This window comes from Folsomia candida, unplaced genomic scaffold (genome assembly GCF_002217175.1).
Source record: "Folsomia candida strain VU population unplaced genomic scaffold, ASM221717v1 Fcan01_Sc007, whole genome shotgun sequence".
NCBI lineage: Eukaryota > Metazoa > Arthropoda > Collembola > Entomobryomorpha > Isotomidae > Folsomia > Folsomia candida.
In genome coordinates this window covers 1,124,748-1,149,144 of record NW_019091199.1, presented here as the reverse complement: position 1 = coordinate 1,149,144, position 24,397 = coordinate 1,124,748, and the positions used below count along the sequence as shown (strand labels likewise).

At 37.2% G+C, this 24,397-nt stretch overlaps 7 protein-coding genes across 8 annotated transcripts; 4 read left to right on the top strand and 3 right to left on the bottom strand.

Moving 5' to 3' along the window:
* Positions 1-1,732: 1,732 nt before the first annotated feature.
* On the top strand, positions 1,733-2,445 carry LOC110852588. The gene is made up of 2 exons (XM_022100690.2): positions 1,733-2,108; positions 2,187-2,445. The coding sequence occupies exons 1-2, from the start codon at positions 1,919-1,921 to the stop codon at positions 2,330-2,332; spliced, it is 336 nt and encodes a 111-aa protein (XP_021956382.1). The 5' UTR covers positions 1,733-1,918; the 3' UTR covers positions 2,333-2,445.
* A 166-nt stretch (positions 2,446-2,611) lies between these two features.
* LOC110851931 (tRNA (uracil-5-)-methyltransferase homolog A) lies at positions 2,612-5,448 on the top strand. The gene is made up of 8 exons (XM_022099875.2): positions 2,612-3,088; positions 3,167-3,337; positions 3,438-3,599; positions 3,677-3,854; positions 3,934-4,196; positions 4,280-4,513; positions 4,601-4,814; positions 4,878-5,448. The coding sequence occupies exons 1-8, from the start codon at positions 2,813-2,815 to the stop codon at positions 5,195-5,197; spliced, it is 1,818 nt and encodes a 605-aa protein (XP_021955567.1). The 5' UTR covers positions 2,612-2,812; the 3' UTR covers positions 5,198-5,448.
* LOC110851930 (ATP-dependent DNA helicase Q1) lies at positions 5,199-8,275 on the bottom strand. Of its 2 annotated transcripts, none has more exons than XM_022099873.2 (4): positions 8,146-8,275; positions 7,119-7,803; positions 6,961-7,029; positions 5,199-6,844 (listed from the first exon to the last, which is right to left on the bottom strand). In XM_022099873.2, exons 2-4 carry the CDS (start codon positions 7,715-7,717, stop codon positions 5,446-5,448), a joined length of 2,067 nt encoding a protein of 688 aa, XP_021955565.1. In that variant the 5' UTR covers positions 7,718-7,803; positions 8,146-8,275; the 3' UTR covers positions 5,199-5,445. The 2 variants fall into 2 exon arrangements, with proteins under 2 accessions (XP_021955565.1, XP_035709645.1); XM_035853752.1 differs by lacking the exon at positions 8,146-8,275 and adding an exon at positions 7,901-8,038.
* A 1,481-nt stretch (positions 8,276-9,756) lies between these two features.
* Positions 9,757-20,776, top strand: LOC110852055 (pickpocket protein 28). The gene is made up of 14 exons (XM_035853747.1): positions 9,757-10,665; positions 10,733-10,797; positions 11,255-11,273; positions 11,351-11,405; positions 18,374-18,593; positions 18,656-18,804; positions 18,879-19,086; positions 19,174-19,308; positions 19,391-19,472; positions 19,566-19,679; positions 19,794-19,893; positions 19,981-20,028; positions 20,098-20,195; positions 20,256-20,776. Exons 1-14 carry the CDS (start codon positions 10,275-10,277, stop codon positions 20,642-20,644), a joined length of 2,073 nt encoding a protein of 690 aa, XP_035709640.1. The 5' UTR covers positions 9,757-10,274; the 3' UTR covers positions 20,645-20,776.
* LOC118436206 lies at positions 12,521-16,483 on the top strand. Its single transcript, XM_035853748.1, has 2 exons — positions 12,521-12,758; positions 12,824-16,483. The coding sequence occupies exons 1-2, from the start codon at positions 12,550-12,552 to the stop codon at positions 13,566-13,568; spliced, it is 954 nt and encodes a 317-aa protein (XP_035709641.1). The 5' UTR covers positions 12,521-12,549; the 3' UTR covers positions 13,569-16,483.
* On the bottom strand, positions 15,396-17,845 carry LOC110852556 (piggyBac transposable element-derived protein 3). Its single transcript, XM_022100655.2, has 4 exons — positions 17,317-17,845; positions 16,322-16,699; positions 15,669-16,257; positions 15,396-15,608 (listed from the first exon to the last, which is right to left on the bottom strand). Exons 2-4 carry the CDS (start codon positions 16,681-16,683, stop codon positions 15,429-15,431), a joined length of 1,131 nt encoding a protein of 376 aa, XP_021956347.2. The 5' UTR covers positions 16,684-16,699; positions 17,317-17,845; the 3' UTR covers positions 15,396-15,428.
* LOC118436207 lies at positions 20,755-21,243 on the bottom strand. The gene is made up of 2 exons (XM_035853749.1): positions 21,124-21,243; positions 20,755-21,019 (listed from the first exon to the last, which is right to left on the bottom strand). Exons 1-2 carry the CDS (start codon positions 21,216-21,218, stop codon positions 20,794-20,796), a joined length of 321 nt encoding a protein of 106 aa, XP_035709642.1. The 5' UTR covers positions 21,219-21,243; the 3' UTR covers positions 20,755-20,793.
* Positions 21,244-24,397: the final 3,154 nt, after the last annotated feature.

Sequence of the window (24,397 nt, the reverse complement as noted above, 5' to 3'; positions counted from 1 at the left end):
CACTTTCTTTACTAATACAATTGTGGGTTGCATATATTCGGGCATTAAACACTTTAATTGTAATAGTTTAATAATAATAACATTGAATAATTAAATAATTTAGTCAAATAGTTAAATAGTTAAATAATTTAATCAATTAAATTGACTATGTACAGACTATGTAAAATTTCAATTCGAAAATAATAAAAGTTCTTTTAACATATCACCAAAATAATTTTTTACGACTTCTTTGTTGGCAATCCAGCAAATACCTGAGAATTGTATCGTCGTCTAGTTGGGGTGCCAAAACTAAAAAAGAAGACTGTAATTGCGGTATATTATAATAATTTTCTGAAAACAAAGAAAAATTTGTGTAGCGTTTCAATGTTCACTTGAATTATCATTATTATTGATTCGTTGCAAGCGGATCTAAAATAATTGAAATTGTTCCAATGAGCATTATGTATGAGATTGAGATGCAAGAATTACTAAAATAATGCAGTCATGCACATTTTGTACCAACGAACTTATTTTTTTATTCAAAAAATTTGCAAATAAATAAGTATATGCCCAGTACATGATCCGTACATAAATCACTGATGACGTGCAAAGCATGTGACGTTAGTACATTTTTCTCTTAAGATTAGACTACATTTTACCCAAAAATTCTTATATGCCACAAGAAACCTATAATTGAATATTAAGTTAGTCACGTTGTTCATCCTTTTTAACCGAGTCAAGGCTTATGGAACCATCATGTCCGTCTGTCTCGCCACAACTCTTGTTAAACTCATCTGGTCGACTTGAAATTTATGACAAAAATCGGTCAAGCAGTTGAAGCAGGGTTAGAAAGGTCAGTGATGCAGAATATTCGAAAAGATCGAAGAAGGCTGATATTCGGGACATTTGAATTATTATTGGGAAAGACCCAGTGGGGTCACCCTCACCGCTTTCCGAAAATGATCGTAGAAGACATAAATTTCACATGATACTGTAGGAGTAGATTAGATTAACAAATAAGAAGTAAATTTTAAGATTTTTTGCTAGGGTGACCCATACTGGTTTTTTGTCGAAAACGCTGAAATTTTGAATGCTGAATTATGGGAGCATTCTGACGATTACGAATAGTAAGTAGTTGGGTCATCGGTCATCTGACACAATTTTAAAAGCGGCTATGCTCCTGACTCGGGCTAGATTATCATTACACTGTATTTAGGTTCTTAACTGTTTTTACCATACATAATGATGTTGAAGTCGCATCCCATAAACCAAATGAGACCAACACAGACAATGATATGCCACGAGCCCAAACTACCGCATCATCTAATTGGTATTGATATTATAATGTGTCACATACCTTATAATTTTGCAGTTTAATACAATCGATTACTTTAACCAATAATTTGATTTAACGACCATCTTTCATTGTTTCTAAAAAATCTCATGATTGTGACCACCTTTTACAACATCCCATTTTATCCAGTTGAGGCAGTGCCTTTGTTCATTGGAATAGGCGTCATCTCTTCGTAATTGGCGTTGTGTCGGACCCTACAATTATCCGACCTATGATCAAGTGCATAATAAAATCGCCTAAAAATTCATGAGCTGGAACTTATCTACATTCAATACCTGGCCAGCAGTAATGAGAATGATCTTCATCACTCAAAGTTCAAATTCAATATTCTCCCCCTTTTCTAATCGCCTTAATAATTGCTTCTTCAGCTTTATTTTATGGAACCCGGATGAATCGTAAAGTAAGAGCACTCAGCCATTGTTCCATGAAGATTGTCGTCAGAAATAAAATTATCTTTGGCTTGGGTAAAAAATACTTTAGGATATAAATATGGTCAATCTACCATCAAGGGCTCAGATCACTTTTACCAAGCAATTGATTCATAAATTATCCAAAAAGACCCAAATAAGTAGTAACTAAACCAGGATGGCTAATATTCGAGTGGTTTTGGTCCTGCCAATTCTCAGCGTTATTTTGGCTTCGATCGGGTTAGTAAATGGCTACGGTTTTCGATATCGATACAACCCAGTGACCCAAGACACTCAGCTATGGACCCACTTGCCTGGCATGCAAGATCCCACGGTTTACGACAACAATCACCTTGTTCAAGGGCCTCGTAAGAATTACATGTTCTCAATATTTTCAAATATCTTTAAAAATATGGTCCTTTAAAAATTGTCATTATTTTATCCAGCAACTGCATATGAGAATCCAGGACTCTTCAAATTTTATGGTGTTAATGGACGCCTCCGTTGGAAATGCAAAATTGGAGCATTCTATTCCGAATTTTTCCAAAAATGCGTTTGGCAACCTGGCCATTATTTTGCAAAAACTGGTTGAAATTATTAACCCTATTTCATAAACTTTGATTCTAATTACATATAACCAACTTTAAAATGAAATAAAATCGTAATTGTGTTTCTGATGTTCTGAGAAACGGTTTACTAAAAAAATCGAGCATAGACTTTCGTGGAATTTGCATTAAAAATCACATTCACACCACAAGGATGCAATGCAATCAATCAGTATCATTTCATTTACCTATTTGTTACTTCATCGTAGCTTGGGTTAGACGATGAGGCAGATTGAGACGGCTGAACAAACCAAAGTGGCAAGTTTTGTTGATCACATTGCACTGATTTTTGCCGACATGCGGACAATGAAAATTTCATTATGAAATTGATCAAATCACTTTATCGCTAATGTATTTATTTTATCTCAACTAATACACATTATTAGATCAAATATTAGTTAAAGTCATCTAACGACAATTAAATAATATAGTTAGCTCCCAACTTCAAGTACAAGTTTGACGTATTTATGGCTAATGTTTCGCCGAGTGTCGGTGTAGTGGGGCTGATTACCGATGGTGATAAAGTGGTGAACGAGGAGGAGGAGTTGTTGAAAATGGCTGAAACTGAAAGTCTGGTGGGGGTACAAGAGGATGACACCCCGACGACAGATAAGCCCCCAGAAGGAGGTGACGGTGTGCCAGAAGAGGAGAAGAACCCATATGCCTATCTCGACAGAGAAGAGTTTTCATCGGAAAAGTATAAAATCGAAGTGAAGGGACTACCAAAGATTTTCGGGTTTAAGGTACACTGCACTCTAATATCCATATTTTTGTTGAAATGTAAACTAATACTAAATTATTATTCTCTGAACCAATAACAGGAAATCAAGAAACTGCTAAGTAATAAATTGAACTTAAATCCGCACAAGATAAAAACTGGTAAATCTGGAGCGAGTTATATGTTTGTAAGCTTTAAAACAGAGGAAGACAAGCTAAAGGCGCTGGAGGTGCTAAATGGGTATAAATGGAAGAATAGATTTCTAACAGCTGGGGTGAGTTCGGTTAAATTAATTAATTAGTATGTCATGTCATACACAAATGTTTATAGTAGTGGGATCATTCGATAATTCGATTGTGTTATAAATTTCATAGGTTGCAAAAGCTGTTGAGGACCCTCTGGTCGCAAAACGCAAAAGAACATTTGAACATGTCGATGAAGGAGTAAGTGGGTTCCGTCAGGAGGATGCTGAAAGTATTGAGGACAGGATACAACGAGTGACAATTCCATGGTCCACTGTTCCATATGCTGAGCAAGTAATTTGTTTGGGTCACATTTATGTACATACATATGCACAGACATTTAAAATTAAAACTTAAATACTAAATTATAGCTTCAAAGAAAAATGGCATCTACTGATACAATTGTATGTTCCATGACGTCGAAATTCATTGAAGCAAACTTCAAGCTACGGGATAAGTACAAGGAATCTAAAAGGATATGTCCCGTCGACGAAATTAAACCTTCTCCCGTGACGGAAAATTACCGTAACAAATGTGAATTTTCTATTGGTTAGTAGTGGGTATTAATTATTAAACATATAATTAATCGATTTACAAAGATCAACAATTCTCTGATTTTGTTTTATAGGATACCATCCCCAAACTAATGAGAAGATGGTGGGATTTCGAGTCTCTAGCTATAAAGCAGGGTCCGTGGCCATTGGTCCCATCAGCCATTTAATCCACCTGCCAAAAAATATGGTGAAAGTAGCCTTAGCGTTTCAGGATTATATCAGAGGATCGAGTCTCAAACCGTTTGATCCTGAAAATCATGAGGGGTGTTGGAAAAATTTAACCGTGCGGACTTCTACGAATGGACAAGTCCTGATAATACTGTTGATCAGTGCAAAGGTTTTAAATACAAAATTCTCAAATGAATGCATACTTTTTTACTATACATTATGGGCACCATACTTTTTTACCGTATTATGCAGGAACTCAAGCCTGAAGAGTTTTTAGAAATGAAAAATTCTTTAATTCAAACATTTTCCAACAATGATCCACAAATTGCATCCTGCTTTCTGAAAACTACAGAAACACACGGTCAACAGCAAAAGAACGTACCTACAAAACTGTTTGGCGATGATTACATTACGGAAAATTTGCTGGGGCTCAAGTTTCGAATATCGAGTGAAGCATTTTTTCAGATAAACGTTCCAGCGACAGAGGTAATACATAGATTTGCAATCATTGCGAGGGCGAGAAATAACAATCGTAAAAGCTAAAGTCGTCAATACTTCAAACATATTTTGTAGGTACTCTACACAACTATTGGTGGTTTACTCGAGTCAAACCCTGACACAACCGTTCTAGATGTTTGCTGTGGAACTGGAACTATCGGACTATCAATCGCTTCAAAGTGTGGTCAAGTTTTAGGACTCGAAATGATTGAATCTGCAGTGAAAGATGCGAGGGAAAATGCACGCCTAAATGAATTGGCTGACAAGTGTCAATTTTTTGCTGGAAAAGGTAAAAGTCACATTTAACCTAAAAATAATTCAAAACTGAAGTTAGATTTATTTCAAAAATTAGCTGAAGACACAATTGACGCAGTCATTGGAAAAGCACAATTTAAAAATATTGTTGCAATAGTTGACCCCCCTCGATCAGGTTTACACCAACGGGTGATTTTACTTTTAAGAAAGTGTGAAAAAATTAAGCACCTCATTTATGTGTCGTGTGATCCAAAATTGGCTATGCAAAATTTTGTAGACCTATCCAGGCCAGTTTCTAAAAGGTATGTGGGTGCTCCTTTTTTTCCAAAACAGATTATTCCGGTTGACATGTTTCCACATTGCCCTCAAACTGAGCTTGTAATTTTTTTTGAACGAAAAGAAATGTCAGATTTATAGATTTCTTGTAAAAATTAATTTTATTTCTAATGAAGACGAAAAGTGACGTCATGAGATTAGACGACTTGTGTAATAATGTAATACTGAGGAGATCAACGGATAATTGTTAATGTTGAAAAAATACATGTCATGGGATAAAATTACACATATGAAAGATAGTACCTATGTATGTAATACACTACTTTGTATATGCATAATTTCTATTTCTTGCTCTTGTTGAACTTCATACAATAAAACTAGATAAAAAATCAGTCAATTGTTATAACATCACTATTCCCTCTTTTCTCCGACTTTTTGCTTGTTGTAACATTTTTGAAATCTTCAAACTCCGAATCATCATCAGAATCACTTATGTGGCGAGGTGGAGACCTTTTCTTAGAATTCAGATGTGGTTTCTTATTGAGAAAAGGTTCTTCATCTGAAGAATCGTCCAAATATGCCGTCGCTGCTTCTTTAGATTTCCTTTTCTTAGACTTTGTCATTCCATTAATACGATTACGAGCAAGAGTGTGTGGTTTTGCATTGTTTTTGATAGTTTTTAAAGGAGCGAGAGAGGTTTTATAAAACATGTACACTAAATCGTCTCTCAAATCCAAGAAACTCTTTGAGCCAGGAACAATGTAACTAATCGTGGAGTACGGAGTAAAATGGAAATCTTCTTTTAAATACCCATCCACAAGTAAATGTCCAATAACCTTTTCGCAGATATCCCGCCCATACTCTGGAATCGATACATCGTCGGACCTCAACTTTGGAGCACCCTTTTTAAACCAAGCGTCCATTAACTTTAGGGCCGTCATTCGAATATCCAGAGATGATGCATGGTTCAGCAATTTGAGAATGTCCTTGATCAGCTCCGTGACTTTAACTTGTATCGCTTCAGATCGAATTTTGTCATTCATCTTAAAATCACAGTTATCACATTTGTTGCAGCCACTCTCAATTGCATCGCAGGCGTCTCCAAAATGATTTGCAACGATTTGTTTCCTGCAGGTCACTTGGTCCAACGTGTACTGTAGCATTCTGTACACATTTTGAGCCCCATTTCTCTCTGTCATCATCATGGAAGTAATGTGAAATGTGTCGGAAAAGCTGTAGAATAAAATGCACTCTGCATCTAATCCATCTCTTCCTGCTCTTCCAGTCTCTTGGTAATAGTTTTCAACTGATTTTGACATTGAGTAGTGGATAACAAACCGAAGATCCAGTTTATTTATTCCCATTCCGAAAGCGATCGTGGCGACGATAATTTTTATTTCATTTTGATACCAACGGTTTTGAACATCACTTCTGTCTTGAGGGTCCAATTGAGCATGATATGTGGCGCACACAATGTTGTGATCATTTAATCTTCTTGAAACATCCTCGCAATCCTTAACCGTGAGGCAGTAAATTATCCCAGATTGGTTAGGAAATTTTGAATGTATGATATCTGCAATATCGTCAACTTTTTCCTTTGACGAAGAATCAATTACAGAATATCTCAAGTTTGGCCTATAAAACGAATCTCGCAATACAAGACAACCCTCAAGGTTCAAAATTTTCTGAACGTCAACCAGTACATTTGAGGTAGCCGTCGCGGTTAATCCGATTATAGGGGTTCTCGGATATTGAGTTTTCATTATTCCCAAAAACTTGTAGTCTGGCCTAATAAATGACAAAAAGTATATATGTAGTAAGCAAGTAAGCACATGCACATATCCCTCTAAAATAGGACTTTATTAAGTTTACATATTAGTAAAAATATAGCAATATAAACCTACCTGAAATCATGACCCCATTGTGAACAACAATGAACTTCGTCAATAACAAGCCTTGAGAACCTCCCAGCCCTAAGTACGCCACACGTATAAAAATCTCAAGATTCCCAAAAACATGTAAAAATTGTGCATAGACGTCAGATGTGAATTGTTTTTCATACCTATACATCTTTTCTAATTGAGACATCAAACGCTTGCTCTTGGCCAATTTTTCCGGTGTAACATATAACATTTTGAGCTCAGACTTTGGGTCGGACATTGCAGCAAATATTCGTTTCGTATCCTGACGGTCTGATTGTCCGTTGAAAATTTCAGTGTGCACTCCTAATAATTGCAATCCTTGCAATTGATCTACCATTAAAGAAATTAATGGAGAAACAACTACAGTGACGCCAGCCGACAATACAGCAGGCAATTGAAAACATAAGGATTTTCCCCCTCCAGTTGGCATCACCAAGAGCAAATCCACGCCAAGCATCGTTGCATTAATTGCTGATTTCTGATGTGACCTGAAATCCTCTATCTTGAATATGGTCCGCAGTTTGGACATCATTTCCTTATACCACGGAAAATCATCGTGATCGTATTTTGTCACAGAAGATTCGCGTTCATTCAATAAATTTAACTCTGATTTAATGTCCTTTACTTTCTTCTCAAGGGCCCTTTTTATACATCCAAGCTGTTTGATTTGATCTGCAACTTTGCTCAATTCTTCTTTCGAGGCTCGAAGTTCGTCCTGAAGTCTGGAAACCGTCGTCATGTTGAAAAACTGCTAAGAACTCCCACTTATCACTATAAATCCAAAAGCTCGGGATCATTTGCAGGTCAATCCAATAGTCTGATAATCTGAAATACCAACATGTTTCAAAATCAAATTATTACCCTGATTTGTGGTTATTTGTTGCTTCTAAACTATAAATAGGCCTAACTAAGTTGTTCTTACATAATATGAGACAACCAAAACTATTAGGTAATTGGAGTACAGGTGGTATGTATAGTGGAAATTCGAAGAGTTTGAGGTTTTGACCTTATTTATTGAGCTTTGCTTTTTTGTGTGAATTTTGAAGATATTTATAAAATATATTTTACAATTATTAGAATAAATGTAGAATTCCAATTCCATTCTTAACACTTTTATTGCTTTTAATCACATGCAATGTTGTAAGATTATATGTTGAAATATCTTACCGGTTATAAATTGTAAAGCATTTTGTGCACTTGATGTCCCAAATTTGTTCAAAACTCGTGATGCTAGAAATTATTATAACCGGAAAAACTCGTCAAGTATTATGAATCATTAAATCCCGGCAAATCGCACGGGGAAACCTGAGAAGAAAGAAGCACGTATTACCCTATTATATACTAATCTAACCCTGGCTCAAAAATTTAGTATGCATTCCTCTCATCAACTCTCATGAGTTTCAGAATCTGAAATTCAGATATGTCCGTTTGCATAATGCATAAGTACCTCAGATTTACATGTTTACTGCTACGTAGATAGAATATATATGATGATGCAAGAAGAAGTCATAATTTGTTTGTTTATCATATCTGTTTCATAAATACATAGAATATTCGATGACAGTGCATTTGCGTTATATTACGATGCCACTGCAGTGATATAATGCACTTGAATTGTGACATTAATTACCAATTTCATTCAGCAGCAGACTACGTTATTTTACAAGGAAGTTACCTTAACCTCATACCCTTCATTGTCAGTGTGAGCTGAGGTCTATCATTTCCTGTCAAGGAAAAGCTAGATAGTTTTAACAGGCGTGGATTTGTAATTAAATCCAGAGCAAATTATGAGGAAATTGTCTAATGAAATCGAATATATATTCAACTATTGAAGGGACGAGATAATATGGTCCACTATTTTATAAGTCGTGCAATTTGCAATAATTACAATTATGAAGTCACATTACATCGTACATATTTCAAAATGAGAGTAATCGTAAAGCTCTGGTAAATTGGAACAAGTTGTTAGCATTATTACCTAAAATTGTAAATATGGTAGTGTTAACTTTCAGGTATTTATGCAAATAATATAATTTTGCTAAACTTTGTGCAGAGTAGTATCATAGTACTTGTACAGTGTCAAAATATATTCAAGCGTTGAAACTACATACATATCTAAAAAATTGCATCGAATTTAGTAGTCGCATTAAGTACAGTGTGTGAATAATAAATATGATCCATTTAATTAATATATGCAGAGGTTCTCCAATTAAAATATCTAAGTATTCATTCCATGACTTATATAATGTTTGCTACTGTTAAGTTTAAGTACGTACACGTGCATTTTGCATTCCGTATTATTATATTCACACGATAAATTCTCCTCCAAACTGTTCTCATGTCTTTGAGGCAAGATAAATCCAAAACAACTTCCACGACTGACTGACTGACTGACTGATGTACTTATGTATATACATTCGTAGAAATGGGCCTAAGCTTCGGTTTAATTGTTGAAAGAACTCCCATGAGATATAAATGATTGATAATCCTATAAAGTTGTGTATTGTTGTGAATTTTGTGATGTCCTGCGCATGGAAATGTAGCATTATTCCACACCACTGCATAGACCAACAGTGTTCATGTATTGTCGCAATAATGGAGAGTGTAATGGATTTTACCCACATAACAAGGAATTAATGGGAGAAATTAATGGAGAAATGTTTTTTTGCTTAATATTGCACAATATCGCATCCTTGTAAGTCAGGCAACCCAAGTGATATAAAGAATGATTAGTTATTAGTGAAGCAATGATCCTCCTGATGTATATTACAAGTCTGGACCTTTTTTGCAAACCAATTTTAACAATTATATGTTAACTTTGAGCTAGAATATTGCAGAGTGCAAGAGTTCTCTTATTATATTTACTCTAGTCTCAGAAGAACTTATTTAGATTCAATTTTTGTGGTTATATAGAGGAGGAAATTCGTGTTGCATGCAAAAAATAAAGGTTACTATCGGTAATAAGTATTTGTGCAGACTTGAGACTGGATCATTTGATTGTTATTAGTTTTGTTGTCTTTGGTGGTGAGAATTGTTTACTACCAATTGCTGGTTTACTGGGCAGTTGTTGATACAAAAGCTTCAGAAATACTTACGTATTTATACAATAAGATTGCTGCCTAAAATTTCTTGATGCGTGAAAATAATCAGAAGTTTGTATACTATTAATAATACAATGTGTATATAAAGGGATATATTGTTTGCTATTTGGATTGAGTGTTTTCATGTCATTAGACATGCAATAGAATTTGGGTTAAAACTGTGGAATTAATCAGTGTACACTTATCCACAACACAATGGATCATCAGTCTATTTCGGATAAAACTGATACGAATCCAAATCCCAGACCTTCTTCGTTGCGGACAAACTCTACCAAGCGACCAATGTTTGGGTGCAAAGGGAAAAGTTTAAGTTTTGAAGACAAAATTTGTACCGTGATCCCAAACGACTCAGTATTTCTACAAACTGAATCCGACCATGAAGATGAGGATCGAATGTGTTTTAGTTCTTTTGACAGCAGGTGGTGGGAACCGGATGGCGACAGAAATTGGGTGCAGTACTGTATGAACACATCCATTCATGGGCTTAAATACTTAGCAGAATCCAAGAGACACATTTGTGAACGGTTGTTTTGGGTGTTGGCGTTCGGAATTAGTTGTTTGACAGCATCTCACCTAATCAACTCTGGTATCACACAGATTTACATGTTTATTCTCATGCAGTTCCAATCACTAACTTCCCAACTTAACAACAGTATGGCTCAAGTACAGTCAAAGTCCGGTGGTTATCACATTTCAACCATTCGAAACTTTTGTAGAAGTAAGTGTTCAATCAAGTCCCTCAACAATTATAAAAAATATGTCATGAATTTAGCACTATCTAGTAGACTATATACTTCCTACCTTCATACCTGGGTAGTCAGGTAGCATATGTACATATGTGCATGTGTATACGGTAAAAATACGTTACATCACTATAATATTTAATGACGCGGTTGATGACACAAAGCATGTTCATGGTCGAAGCTTAAAAATACATTGATAAATCATTTTCTTATATCCTCCTTTCTTATACTCATATTTTTGAATTTATGATTATGTATGCACTTCATCTTCATCTACTTAATTTATAGGACTCTTTTCATTTTGTACTTCGCAAATATACACATTTCGACACATATATTTAGCAATACAAATATATTCATTTTTGTCAGAATAAAAATTACTGAAGTAAGCATTTTGACAGACTAATTGTTAAACTACATTTTTCATTACAGCAAGTGCCATTTCCAGCAGGTGCGTATTAAACTATTTATTAATGTAGTGCAATTTATGTAGACGTTTAAAGAGAAACTTGTTACACATCTTGACAGTCACAATATGCAATATGAACAAGGTGTTGAAAAGCAAAGCCGACGAGTACATGAGGTATGTGAATATGCTAAATTATATCTCTCATTGCATTTTCCCTTGTGACGTAACTTGATTAATTAAGGGCCTGGGGGAAGTTGCTTAGAAATCACGCCAACTTTGACAATAAAATTCAGCAATGCGCAAGAGGGCACATTTTTCAAATTATGTTTAATGTGTTAATCATATCTTCAGGTTTTACTTACATTTTTTTTGACAATGTGCCCTCTTGCGCAGTGGAGATATTTGGTCATAAAGAGAGCACAAATTGGCTTAGAATTGCAAAATTGATGGCATGAATTGCATTTTGAGTATCCATGGAACAAAATAAAACAACTTTTTTCAAAAAACTTGAGGGGAAAGTTATCAAATCAAAGTTTTTGAACGTGAGTTGTGAACCGTATTCATTTTTTCCTTTCATAATTCTGAGCGCATTACAAGTTTTCGAGTCATTTGCCCGTATTTTTGAGTTGTTCTTCAAGTTTAGTGGTTCTACTTAGTTTGGCGTCCTGTTGCAGTATTTTGGTGACCTGTGTCAAATTCAAGCGTTGCGTTCCCGTATTTTGGCGTCTAGTTAGATGGATAGAATGAGAGAATACCAGTACTGCGCCTTCAAATCCGTAGGCTTATGTTTGAAGAGATTAGGAGCAAAAGACCAAAAGTATGCCCTGAACCAGCCTCATTTGTTTATGAACCTGATGGAATTTTTGGGTGAAAAATGGGACAGTTTGGATAAGAATGGTTCAATTTGCTCAAAATGTCATATGAAGGTGAGAAGATAATTAATAAATTTCATCTATGACCTTCTGCAAAGTGATCTTCAAAAAAACATTGAAAACGAAAAGAGTCAAGCTGTCCTGAATGGAGACGTAGTGAAAGTAGAGGGTCAAGAGGTTCCTTTATCACTGTGATTGTTGACGCAGGCTGGGCAAAAAGAAGTTACGGCCACTCGTACAATTCCAATGCTGGCTGTGGAGTAATTATTGGAGCCAGGACAAATAAAATTCTCTTCGTAGGTACTAGAGTTAGAACCTGTGTCATCTGCGATAGACATAACAGTGACGATGACATCCCAAAAGATCACGTCTGCCACAAAAATTGGTAAGTTGTTTGTATAATTGGCCATAAATCAGAATGATTTTGACCATTTTTCCAAATAGGAATGACTCGGCGCAATCCATGGAGGCAGATATCATTGTCGCAGGATTTCGCGAAAGTTATGAGAAGCACGGCGTACTCTAAAGTACCGATTTTGAAGATTGATTGTTCAAATCACGCAGTAAGAGGACTGAATTCCAAGATTTTCTCAATTACCAACAATACTTCTCACGCAAAAGAAGGGAGGGATTTGATTAAAAAGCACATCAATAGGTATGCACGTACATATAAACTTTAGAAAAATTAAGATGACCGTTAGTACTGAGTAACTTGCTTAGGTTTGGGAAGGATGTACGCTCGGCAATAACTTACAACGCCAACAATCGAAGCTCTGATGACCCCCTCACGAAAACTTCCGCTAAAACTTTGGCGGATGACATTACCAATGTTTTGGCTCACATTTATGGGGACCACTCAAACTGTAAAAGTTACTTTTGCAAGAAAGGAGGAAGCGAAGAGTTTTCAAAATTCAGATCAACCACGGCAGGAAAAGAATTGATTGAGTGCTTTGGAAGGCTGGCAACTAGGTCCCCACGCCTAATATTTGATGTCACGAGTAACTACGCGGAATCATTCATGGCCCTAGCTGCTAAATCAATTTCAGGGAAGAGAATAAATTTTGCACAAAGAGGTGCGTACGGTCGTAGAATTCAAGCTGCAGCTCTTGCCTACAACAATGGAGGATTCTGGCTACTCTCAAAGATTAATTCAGACAAACCTGTACGGTCACATATATGGAGACAAGCCAAGTCGTATTTTTCTGCTAAAAAAGACCCCAGAAAGCGAGCAAGAACAGGACCATTTGGAAGATGTAAAACCAAAAATTCCACCGTCGAGGATACCCAGAATTATGGACCCGAGGCACTGCAAGGGCGTCTGACCGATGAGGAAATTGCCATAGCTGTAGATAAACTTGTCAAAGACCTTCACGTTTCAGAACAACGACAACGAGAAAAGATCCAAAATGACACGTGGGGCAGACTTTCAATGATGAATGGAAATGGCAGCGCAGAAATCGACTGACCGCAAGCAATGCCGGAAAGATTTTCAAGATGAGTGACTGCACTTCAAACAGGAATATACTACAACATATTCTGTACCCCAAGGATCTCAGTCACAATGACAATATTTTGCGTGGTATCAATCTAGAACCAAAGGCAAAATCATTTTATGCAGCTAAGAACAAAATTGAAGTAGCAGAGTGTGGCCTCTTCATTTCACACGAATATGGATTTCTCGCTTCATCCCCTGATCTTGCGGTTGGAAACAATGGGATAGCGGAAATGAAATGTACGAACTGCAAGCCAGATCAGATCCCGTTGAGGCCCGACAAGTTTCTCATTAGAGATGCGGAAGGAAGTCTGAAGTTGAACAGGAAGCACAATTATTTTTACCAAGTTGTAATGCAACTACATACTGCCGATAAAGATTTTTGTGACTTTTGTGTATATTATGAAGACCCGGAGTCAAATTCCCCATATTTCTTTCAAGAACGAGTTTGGAGAAATGATGAAACGCTAGCCGTGTGGAAGTGCATGAAAGAGAAACTTGTCAAGTTCTACCTCATGGATATGGCTCAAGAAATTGTGGACCCCATATTCCCAACTCAGAACCGATTTAGGGAACCGGAGTACCGCGTTCAAGCCATTGATGCAGCGAAAGAGAAGAGAACAAAGAAAATTCGTTAGAAATTAAATTCGTTTTTGATAAAAGTCTAAAATAAATGTTATAAGTATGAGTACGAATGTGAGTGTGAGTTCTACTTGATTAGTCAGTAAATCTAGCATTAGAAACGAGCTTATATGTAGTGTGGATATGAAGTAATAAGTATTTATGTGTAGAAGTAGAATATGTGTGCAGTAGTATATAAATATGTGTAGTGTGAGTGCATAAATAAATTACATGAAAATTGTATAAATAATGAAGTCACAATAAATAATCAAAATAATAAATATTCAAAATCATCATAAATAAAATAATATTAATACTAAAAGACTAAAAAGAGAGACATATAGGAAATACACATTAAAAAAAAACCCCAATAAGTGGGGGTGGGTGCGGTATTCGAACTCATCACAGCCCGATGCTCTACATATACCCCTTCGCCTCGTACAGAGACTAAGCTACTGGGCTACAAGGGCAGTGAGCAAAAGACACTGCAAGAGACGCTGGATTTATGTGAATGCCTGATCACTCACATCATCATCATGTTCACATCTCACCTCATCTCACTGCATGCATAAATAATCTTGTTCCCATATGCATATTGAAATCAAATGCATATGGGAACAAGACAACATCAATTTTTTGCACAAAAATACCTAACAATTATTGTTGCTAACATAAAATCAATTTTCGAAAAGTAAATCTTCCCCCGCCCCCTTAACCTTATAAAAACTAATTAATTTTGACCTGGATACCATTTAAAAACGGAATTTAAAATGGTTTCTATTGCTCTTGAGGGCGGACTTTCTGGGGTGCAAAATACCATTGAGACCGAGTTGTGGGGCGGTGATAAAATCAGTTGGGGACTGAATTAATGCAAACCGATTTTGAATATTCTGCTTATGCAGTTTTGATTTATTACGAACCAAGAACTGATTCGCGAACAATAATTATACATAAAGTGAACGAGTTATGTACTGTGCGGGTGGAGCTTAAACCTACGGCCTCCTGAAGTACCTTGTGCTGAGACTAGGGTTTCTCGTGAGTTTAGCTCATTCGCACAGCACATAACTAACTCACTTCAAGTTTAGAACATTATACACTTTTTGAACATGAAATTTCAATTATAAATCAACAATATAACTGAGCCAAATGGCACACACTATAAATTTTTGACACGACAGTGGGATTTGATTTTCATAGTAGTACAACAATTAACTAAACGAACAGTAAATCATCATCATTGATGACATTACTATCATGATTTTGGGATGCATTATATATTTCAAACAAGTTATTGTAATCGTAACGTGGTGAATTTTGTCCAGTGTTCTGTGACTCGTTGCGATCCGCTAGTGGCACTACTTGCTGCGATACCTGCTGCTGCGATAACTGCAACTATTTGTGAATACACTACATAAATTCTCAGCAAAGATAAACAGCATGTTCTCGACTTACCATTTCGTCATGATAAAATTTGAAACAGTTGAAGACGCTGCTACCAATGCACAAACGTTTCTCGCAAGCAAGGCACTTGAACTGCGTAATCGTCCTCTTCCCCAATTTTGTTTTGCAGTGGAAACAATCGGATTTGCTTGGGTAACCGTTTTCTTTCATAACTCGTTCTGTAATATGCATATTCGCTAAGGGTACTGAGACACGGCTTTGGGAAGGTCTTCCTCTTGGCTTCCGTGCTACGGGGAACTTCGTGAGAATGTTGTGGATTATTGATTTGACGAACGCTTCGTAATTAAGACGGCGGAATCCAACTTGATCGTTTTGGGTCGTATTGTACATAATCATTGAATTATATACCGAGAGCTCGACCAAATAAAATGCGACCTTTTTATACCACTTGTATGACTTGCGGAGACTTTGGTTGGGTTTTATCGTTTTGTCGACATTGTCCACCCCACCCATGGTCTTGTTGTAGAGTAAAACTGTATCTGGCTTCATTCGTTGGTTGTTGGGGTTGGTGGAGGGCCATTCGGTCATTCCATGGGGCATGAAAGAGTTGAGGATAAGCACTTCCCGCCTGTCCTGCCATCTTGTATGTACAAAGAGGTTCTAAATTTTTGAAAAAAAACAATAAATAGAAATATTTCACCAACCTTTCTATCAAAACGTCTCCATCACTAAAGGTTTCAACCTCTCCTTTTCTGAGTTTTCGAGTCATCCTTGCACCTCTTGGAATTCCTTTCCGTCTTTTTTGTACAGTCCCCAAAACATACGTGAGACGATCTTTCAACATCCTTGCTAATTTGAGGCTGTGGAACCAGTTATCGATTATGATGCGACGACCAGCATCTAAGTATGGCTGCAAAAGAGTCAGAACGGCGGCTCCCCCGAATCCAACAAGAGAAATCCACGAGCGGTCAGTTATCTGCGTGCTCTTGCCTTGATATGGAAAAATGGATATAAATCTAGTACAGAATGAAAAATGTGTGATAAATGCATATATTGATATGTACATATTTATATAAGATTACCATAGGGCGGATATGTATGTACTTAAATTCTTCAAAATATGTATGTAATATGTGCTTAAAAAACACGAAAATATGCACATAAAAAATATTTTTCAATTGCAATTTTCTACTGTATTTATATTTAATTGTCCAGACCTTTTAAATTGTTAGCACCCTTATCAACGAAGTATTAAATATTTCATTTTAATCTTCAGCTAATGACCCATAAAGCGACATTAGTTATATTTAGAGGTTTTCAGGGGTAATTTTTTGACTTGAAAAATGGGGCAAACTGGATTTGCTAATCGTTCACATGAATTGAACACCACTATCATTACTTTAACTACTCAATAAAGAGAAATATTTTCACATAAAAAACCTTGAAATGTATTAAAATATGTATTTTTGGAAAAAGGCTCGATTATGTAGAAAAATATGTGCATGTACGAAAAAAAACCTCAAAATATGTATGAAAATATGTATATGTACGAAAACCCTAAAATATGGAAAATATGGAAAACCATGTTTGAATTTTTGAGATCACGCTTCGATGGGATGTCAGTATACAAAGTTTTAGTACGATCTGATTTGATATGAAAAAGTTAGAAATACATACATATCCGCCCTCTGAAGATTACCTATCTCGACTCATGACAGAAGGAAAAAATGTGGTCGAAACTAAGGGGTCTGTGGACCAGTATTCTTTATAAGATGATTTTTTAACAAGCGTCATGGCCAAAATAAGAGATAGAAAGCGCCAGATATCAGCAGCAGTGACTGGGGTCCAACCAATAAATGCACGGGGAGAGGTTCGCTTCACTTGCTCAGCGTATCTGTTCGACTCCACAGCTATCTTTTCGACCATGGAGTCATCAATGAATTTTCTGAGAATGTCTAGAGATGTTCCAAAGTGGTGGCGAAAATCATCCTTTATTTGATCATCTGGACCTTGGAAATTATGCACGGGTGGACGAAATTCTTCATCCCAGTTTATGATTTCATCCTAATAAGTAGAGCAAGGTCATAATCCGAGGAATGGTCACAAACGAAAAGAATATTAAACCTCGTCAATATCGCTGTCAGACTCGTCCTCAGCTTCAAAATCATCTTCTGAAGCAGCGTCGTAGTAGAGGTCGTCGTCATCACCTTCCGATATTTGCATAGCCATGATTTCCAAAAGTTGAGAGTACCTGTTGAAACGTGAAATAAATTTGAGTCGATATTCGAGGAATATTTAACATTTATGCACATACATATTACAACAAAATATACAACACTTACTGGATATTTTCCTATCTTTTCTGGAATTTTGGCTGGCTGTATGTTCAGCACGATGCAATTACTCCCCCAATTACAGCTCTCCCCTCAAAAATTGCAGTTCAAGCGTGAAGAAAGTCCAACGATAAATAAGGAGGAAAGAATGGAGCAGCTGAGAAAATTTTCTCCGTCACTTTATTTTTATTTTTTTCCTACACCTTATTGATGTAGCCCGGTCTCAACGGAATTCTGTAACCATACACCTTATTGGTGGAATCCGTCGTCAACGAGAAAAAGTTGGCCTACACCTTATTGGTGTAGTCCGTCGCCAAGGCGAAAAATTTGGCCTACACCTTATTGGTGTAATCCGTCGCCAAGAGATCGAAATCGCCCTCCACCTTATTGGTGGAATCCGTTTTTAAAAGGTTAATGATTCAGGGCAGCCATGGGTCCGGAAAATGACCCACAAACTGTAGAAGCTTGGAAGAACGTGTATTATTTGGACCACGTTTGTTCCACTTCAAACAAGCCTTTTTCTGCAACCTTCAACTACACCTCAACACAGGGCACTGTTGATCCGACTATTTTACAACTGGCTTCCAATAAAATTACAACGGGCGATAAAGATGTGGAGGATGTGGCAGAGTTTCTACAAAAGGTGGAATTAAAAGTAGTGACTAATTATTGCAAAAATTAATTAACCAGAAAATTCTGTTCCAGGCATCTCAGCCTTGCTCGGATATGATGAAGCTATGCTTATGGCAAGGCAATGTGTACGACTGCAGCGAACTGTTTCGACCAATTGAGACAAATTTTGGAAAGTGTTGTACATTTAATATGGTCCCCCAAACATTATTGCATCGCTACATGTAAGTCGTTCGTTTATCCATCTGGCATAATTTATCAAGTTAGTGCGACTCCATGTTATGTCATATGTGTGAAGGGATGATGCGAGAGACGCTCCGCAAGACATAAGTGATTGGAATGAGTGGACGAGCATGAGCGAGCTTATCTCCAAAGGTGACCTTTCATCAAGAAAAAAGTTCCCCAGAGTTCAAAATCGCGCAGGAAAAGTTTCTGGATTAGCATTCCTTGTAGACCCGGATTTAGAAGAATACTTTTGCACGGCTTCTGATTCTACAGGATTTCGGGTAATTCGCAAGTGCTTAAATTTCACAATAATTCTATACGATACTGGTGAACATAAGAAGTAAATTGGGCTTAAATTTGTTGGATAGCTTGCAACCCATTTATCAACGGACGTCCCACACGTAACAGATTTCGGTTTAGCAATCAGGCCCAATTATGAACATTTTGTCAGCGTTCGACCTGAAATTACACTGGCAGATGATGTCATTGAAGGAATTTCCATTGTAAGTTACACGACTTAAATTACTATGAAAGTTTGATACGCAAGTGGATATTAATAACCGTAATGCTGTTGAACGGTTTCAGGAAAAACGAAATTGTTACATGGACGGTGAATTTAGGTTGAATTACTACAACTATTACACCTCCTCTAATTGCATGGACGAATGTAATAAGAAATATCTAGTAGACTCTAGAAAACTGTACTAATATGTACATAGAATAAATATTACATACCTATTTTTATTGTTTTCAATACCAGGCATTGCGAATTTAACATACGAAGCCTGCAACTGTGTTCGGTATTATATGCCACGAGATCATAATCGAGCAATCTGTGGTCCTGCCAAGTACCAATGCGCTGAAGATGTGAAACGTAAAACAAAAATTAAACTATAACCTCAATATAAAATGCATTGAGAAATTGAGTTAATTTTACAGTCGAAATTTCTTTAACCTATTATGTATAAATTGTACAATTATGCAACAGAAAAGTCGTTTAATCTTGGAGTGAAAAATATTTGTCAAAATTGTCTTCCGACGTGTACGGAAATAAAGTATTTTGCAGACGCCACTTCCACCCCTTTCAGGTACGCACACATGTATTCGCCACCAATTTCTTATTAATTATGTAACTTTACGTACGTTCTTCGAACAAGAAACTTATGATTTTACAGGAGACGAGTTGACCTTTGGGCAGATGAATACAACAAATCTACATCTTGGTATAAAAATTTACTTGAACCTGAAATTTAATCTCATCCGATATTAGACATTTCCAAATTATTTTCCAGGGCAAAAAGTAACATTTCCATTATTCACGTTTACTTTGGTCAAGATTCGTCATACGCACGTGTTAGAAGTCAACTATACGGTTTTTCGGACCTCGTTGGTAGGAGAAATTCACCCTTCAAGATTTTTTGTCACTGACCTTGGTACTTTTTTGTTTTAGCAAATTTTGGAGGAATCATGGGTCTGATGTGTGGTTTCAGCGGATTAAGTTTCATTGAGCTAATTTACTTTTTCTCTCTACGAGTCTGGTTTCGTCAGAGAAGGAAGCGTCACTTGCGACAAAAACAGGAGCTTCGAGAGGCGGCGGAACGTGACCGTGAAACCGCATTGGCTTATCTGGGAGTCGGTTTATCTTCCTCACGACGCGCCTCCATCGAATCTGCTCGGTCCAATGCCAACAATTCCATTTCCTTCAAACCCATCTCACTCGTAGCCAACAGTGCAAATGAGAAGGACGTGGACAGCCTGAGCAGTGGCTACGTGTCCAACTCCCCCACAAATTTAGCGGACAATAATGGAGACGATGTGGTCGCTGTTTCCAAATTTTGATTAGAGTTGAACGAGACAAGTCCTTACTTTTCTCCTTGTACATTAAATACATTATAAAATGCAACTTTCCTTTCCATCATTTTGATACTTTTTCTGTATTATCTCTCGAATAAAATAGTATGTATAATGAAATTTCTGCACTTTGATCATTAATTCACGGGCCCATAAACTATTGCGCGTGGAGGGACGCTACTGTGGTAATGATCGGGAACAAGTCCTTCCAAATTGGCCAGAAATTTTCCTAAGTTTCGTCGACGCTCCCATTCTCTCTTCGTGCTCCTGTCCATCGCAGGTTGAAATTGGTAAAGGATGATAAAGTAGCCAGCAATGTTGTTCACGTAACCCATGATCCAGTCTGTATTTATGTACTGATAACTGGAAAAATAGCCAAATTTTAAACCCTCAAATGGCGATTCTTTTTATTGTACATTCTTTTCCATGCAAATTTAGCAAGTTCTTGAGTAGTTTTATGTACTTACCCACCACCACTGATGTCGAAACGTTGGAAGGAGTTGAAACTTGCCTGCATGCTCAATTGAAACAGGAGTTCGTCGTCGGTTTTTCGGTTAAGCATAGTTTTTTTCCGAACAATATCTAGTCCTGCCATGGCTTCCTGACCTATATGACGATAATTAATTGCATTGCAACTTTATTTTGTCACACAAAAATCGAAAGAAAATCGAGCCGTGTGTATTCAAACAAACTACTAACCAACATCGATAGCCGTTTTAGCCGTGTACATGGCAAATATAATGCTCTGTATGGCTAAAAGTGCACCTGGTGAATTAAACGAAATTGTATGTTAATGCGCTACTTGATTTTAAACACACATATTTTAAAAAAATTAAATGGTTCGACATAACGGATAAGCAGCTTGTCACAAACTACATATACCTGGAAGCCAATCATTAGGTCGCATGAAGAATTGACCCCCATCTTGAGCTGCCATGTGCTTATCACTTCCGTATCGTGCAGAACGAAGGAAAAAGTAAACTTCAAAGAATATGGTTGCCGTCTAGAAATCAAGATTAAATTAGACCAAAAGTGGTTCACATGCAGTACAACAATTGTAATGTAAATATTTGATAAATATAAGTTTGCTTAAAACAAGTACTTGCAATCCATAGTACAACTCCATTGTTCCAGTGCATAGTCTATTGGTCGCCTGTGGGGTATTTGCAACAATGCTAATTTTAAATTAACGTAAGTATAATTTGCAAATTTGAAATAAAATGCCTGATTATATTTACTGTACCTCCATAATATCTAGAATTACACAGTGGTCCTTGTATAACAACTTGTACGTGAGCTTCCCCTCCTGGGTGTAAAAATACTTACCCCCCTTCATCAAGGCCACGTATGCCCTCCCGTTCCAACAGGCGAACGCATTCTTTAACAATTTGCAGTGGAAAACAAAAATTATCATTTGAATTTTGGAAGAAGTGAAGATGAACACGAGAAAACATGCTCCAAGTATCTGGAAAATTATTTTTAAAAAATAACTTTTCTCAAGGCCAACGTAAGATGTATATATTGTCAACACTATTTTTGCTGAGAAGATGTCTTCTTACTTGGATAGTTGTCCTCATCCCGTCATCTTTCTCAATCCAGAAGCCACTCCCATAAAGAAAGTATCGAAATATGTAGACCCCCATCAACGTGGGAGCTCCAACAGTGACTAAACAAGACGCATTTTAATTCGCATTGCTCCCACTTTATTAACGACGTGCAAGTAATTTCATCCTCATAACCAAGTTGAGCCAAGCAATTACCCGGAGAGAATCGTGTGATTCCCATGATGATTATGGCGGAAAAGGTCACGATGTATATGAGGATGAGTGATGACGTGGCGGCAAAAGTGGAGTCGGAAATATCCATGTGCATTTCTTGGACCGCTCTGAACATCAGGAAGAACACAAATTAGCAATAATGCGATAACTGGTACACTTTTTTGGCGTTTGTGCCCACTTGGTGTAGAAGGTGAGGACTGAGGGGATGTAGTAGCGATTCTTGTACAAATAGAGGTACGAGAAGCAGGACTGGACAGCAGCCGCAAAGATGCTGATGACCCACATCAAGTGTCGGTGCAGCAGGCTCTTCTCAAACCAGCGTTCCTCCCGTTGCACCACCGAGGGAGAAATCTCGTAGGCGTCAGCGACGGTAAAAAACAAGCTCCAGCCCCCAAACACGAGGGTGTAGAAGGACAAGAGCATGCTAATCCCAAAGTAAATGGCTCTTAAACGGTACCAGGAGAACCTGAAGTTGTACGTCCCACTCTTCCCCAGCAAAAGAAGATTTCAATTAGTAAAAATCTGAACATGTTATCATCAGATTTATGTCATTTTGATACATAAGCGTCAATATAACTACGGTGCAGTAAATTTATCTACATAGAAGAAACTATTTATTTTGGTACAACTTTACTTTGGGCGTAGGTGTTAGAATGCGGAGTGCCCGCCGAGAATTTATTAATGACAAAATTATTAATTTCATTAATAATCTATTATAGAACTTTCGCTTTTGTAATTAATCTAATTAATTACCTTGCTTTTAGTGAAACTGAAGGGGAACTGACCAAATAGACCACCGAAAAGTCGAATGGGGGCCAAACCACGCATTAGTTTGGCGGAAAATTCTCTCTTAGCTTCATCCCCAATTAACAAAGTCTTGACGCGTTTCCTCTTCTTGTCCTTCTTTCCCCTCTTCCCCTTCTTTCCAGTCGTCGTGTCATCCTCCTCCTCCTTGGCGTCATCATCCTTGGACTTTTTCCTGTCCTCCTCCTTGTTGCGAGAGTCCGATCTCTTGGAGTTCTCTTTAGGTGATTTTCCTGACTTTGGTTCACGATTTTGGCCCATTTTTGCGTACCAAACCTTATCAGAATTAGTGATGAACTGATGATGAGCGCTTAAAATCATCAATTGTACCCATGGTTAACAACGCTTCTCGTCAAGTCACTGCGGTTGGCGATGCAGTGGCATCAATGCATCATGCTGAATGATGGTAGATTATGTATGAGCATTTTAAAATATGAATGACCTTATTATATAGTAGGAAAAATCTATAAAATTGAAATCGTACGACTGTCGTACTACGACATGCAAACGGATATAAAGATATACATTGTCAATGCATAGTTGCGAGTGGCCCCTGATAAATTTATCCTTGTTCGTGTAAAAACAAACTTCTTTGAGAACACATTGTTTTGCATACGCTCGCCCGACCGAATCATCTTTAAAATTAATTCGTTTTGGATTTTCATAACTTCCATCAATAGGTAACATAGATAATGTATAAATTTAAATTAATTTACTTTTGTTGTTCATAAAATCACTATTTATGAATTCATATCTAACAGCTGCGGAACTCATCAACTACTTTCTTCTCTACATACATACTGCATAAAAGTAAAAACGTTGCTGTTCTCAGGCCAATAGTTTAACCAGGATGGATGAAGATCACCCTGTTAAAATCCACTCGTTTTCTGGAAAAGTCGCTGAAAACGAGTTATTTTTCCAGGTGACAAGCCTGGGAGGTCGTTCTCTGTACGTGTGGGTGGGAATGGGGGATGGGCGGATGGATGACCTCGCCTTGGCCGCCCCCACGCCTTACGACGCCTCTAAGGGACGCCTCCCCACAACCACCAAGGTTTTGGGCAACTCTGGTCAGAACGACACGGAAGCACTCGCTGCGAAATTGTCGAAACGGCTCGGAAAGCCCGTCCTGCTCAGCCTAAATTCCAATTTTCAAGCAAGT

What these genes read in the sequence shown, in the direction of transcription:
- LOC118436206 (XM_035853748.1), top strand. Translation starts at nt 12,550, where the DNA reads ATGACTCGGCGCAATCCATGGAGGCAGATATCATTGTCGCAGGATTTC. An exon ending in ATTAAAAAGCACATCAATAG is followed by an intron (nt 12,759 to 12,823) that starts GTATGCACGTAC and finishes TAACTTGCTTAG; the next exon opens with GTTTGGGAAGGATGTACGCT.
- LOC110851931 (XM_022099875.2), top strand. Translation starts at nt 2,813, where the DNA reads ATGGCTAATGTTTCGCCGAGTGTCGGTGTAGTGGGGCTGATTACCGAT. An exon ending in CAAAGATTTTCGGGTTTAAG is followed by an intron (nt 3,089 to 3,166) that starts GTACACTGCACT and finishes AACCAATAACAG; the next exon opens with GAAATCAAGAAACTGCTAAG. An exon ending in TAAACGTTCCAGCGACAGAG is followed by an intron (nt 4,514 to 4,600) that starts GTAATACATAGA and finishes CATATTTTGTAG; the next exon opens with GTACTCTACACAACTATTGG.
- LOC110852556 (XM_022100655.2), bottom strand. Translation starts at nt 16,683, where the DNA reads ATGTACATATCAATATATGCATTTATCACACATTTTTCATTCTGTACT. An exon ending in GGAGACGTTTTGATAGAAAG is followed by an intron (nt 16,258 to 16,321) that starts GTTGGTGAAATA and finishes TGTACATACAAG; the next exon opens with ATGGCAGGACAGGCGGGAAG. An exon ending in AATTTTATCATGACGAAATG is followed by an intron (nt 15,609 to 15,668) that starts GTAAGTCGAGAA and finishes ATTCACAAATAG; the next exon opens with TTGCAGTTATCGCAGCAGCA.
- LOC110852055 (XM_035853747.1), top strand. Translation starts at nt 10,275, where the DNA reads ATGGATCATCAGTCTATTTCGGATAAAACTGATACGAATCCAAATCCC. An exon ending in ATCTCACCTAATCAACTCTG is followed by an intron (nt 10,666 to 10,732) that starts GTATCACACAGA and finishes ACTTAACAACAG; the next exon opens with TATGGCTCAAGTACAGTCAA. An exon ending in GCCACTTCCACCCCTTTCAG is followed by an intron (nt 19,894 to 19,980) that starts GTACGCACACAT and finishes ATGATTTTACAG; the next exon opens with GAGACGAGTTGACCTTTGGG.
- LOC110852588 (XM_022100690.2), top strand. Translation starts at nt 1,919, where the DNA reads ATGGCTAATATTCGAGTGGTTTTGGTCCTGCCAATTCTCAGCGTTATT. An exon ending in TCACCTTGTTCAAGGGCCTC is followed by an intron (nt 2,109 to 2,186) that starts GTAAGAATTACA and finishes TATTTTATCCAG; the next exon opens with CAACTGCATATGAGAATCCA.
- LOC110851930 (XM_022099873.2), bottom strand. Translation starts at nt 7,717, where the DNA reads ATGACGACGGTTTCCAGACTTCAGGACGAACTTCGAGCCTCGAAAGAA. An exon ending in CAATTAGAAAAGATGTATAG is followed by an intron (nt 7,030 to 7,118) that starts GTATGAAAAACA and finishes TGGCGTACTTAG; the next exon opens with GGCTGGGAGGTTCTCAAGGC. An exon ending in CAATGGGGTCATGATTTCAG is followed by an intron (nt 6,845 to 6,960) that starts GTAGGTTTATAT and finishes GTCATTTATTAG; the next exon opens with GCCAGACTACAAGTTTTTGG.
- LOC118436207 (XM_035853749.1), bottom strand. Translation starts at nt 21,218, where the DNA reads ATGCTTAACCGAAAAACCGACGACGAACTCCTGTTTCAATTGAGCATG. An exon ending in TTCGACATCAGTGGTGGTGG is followed by an intron (nt 21,020 to 21,123) that starts GTAAGTACATAA and finishes CTATTTTTCCAG; the next exon opens with TTATCAGTACATAAATACAG.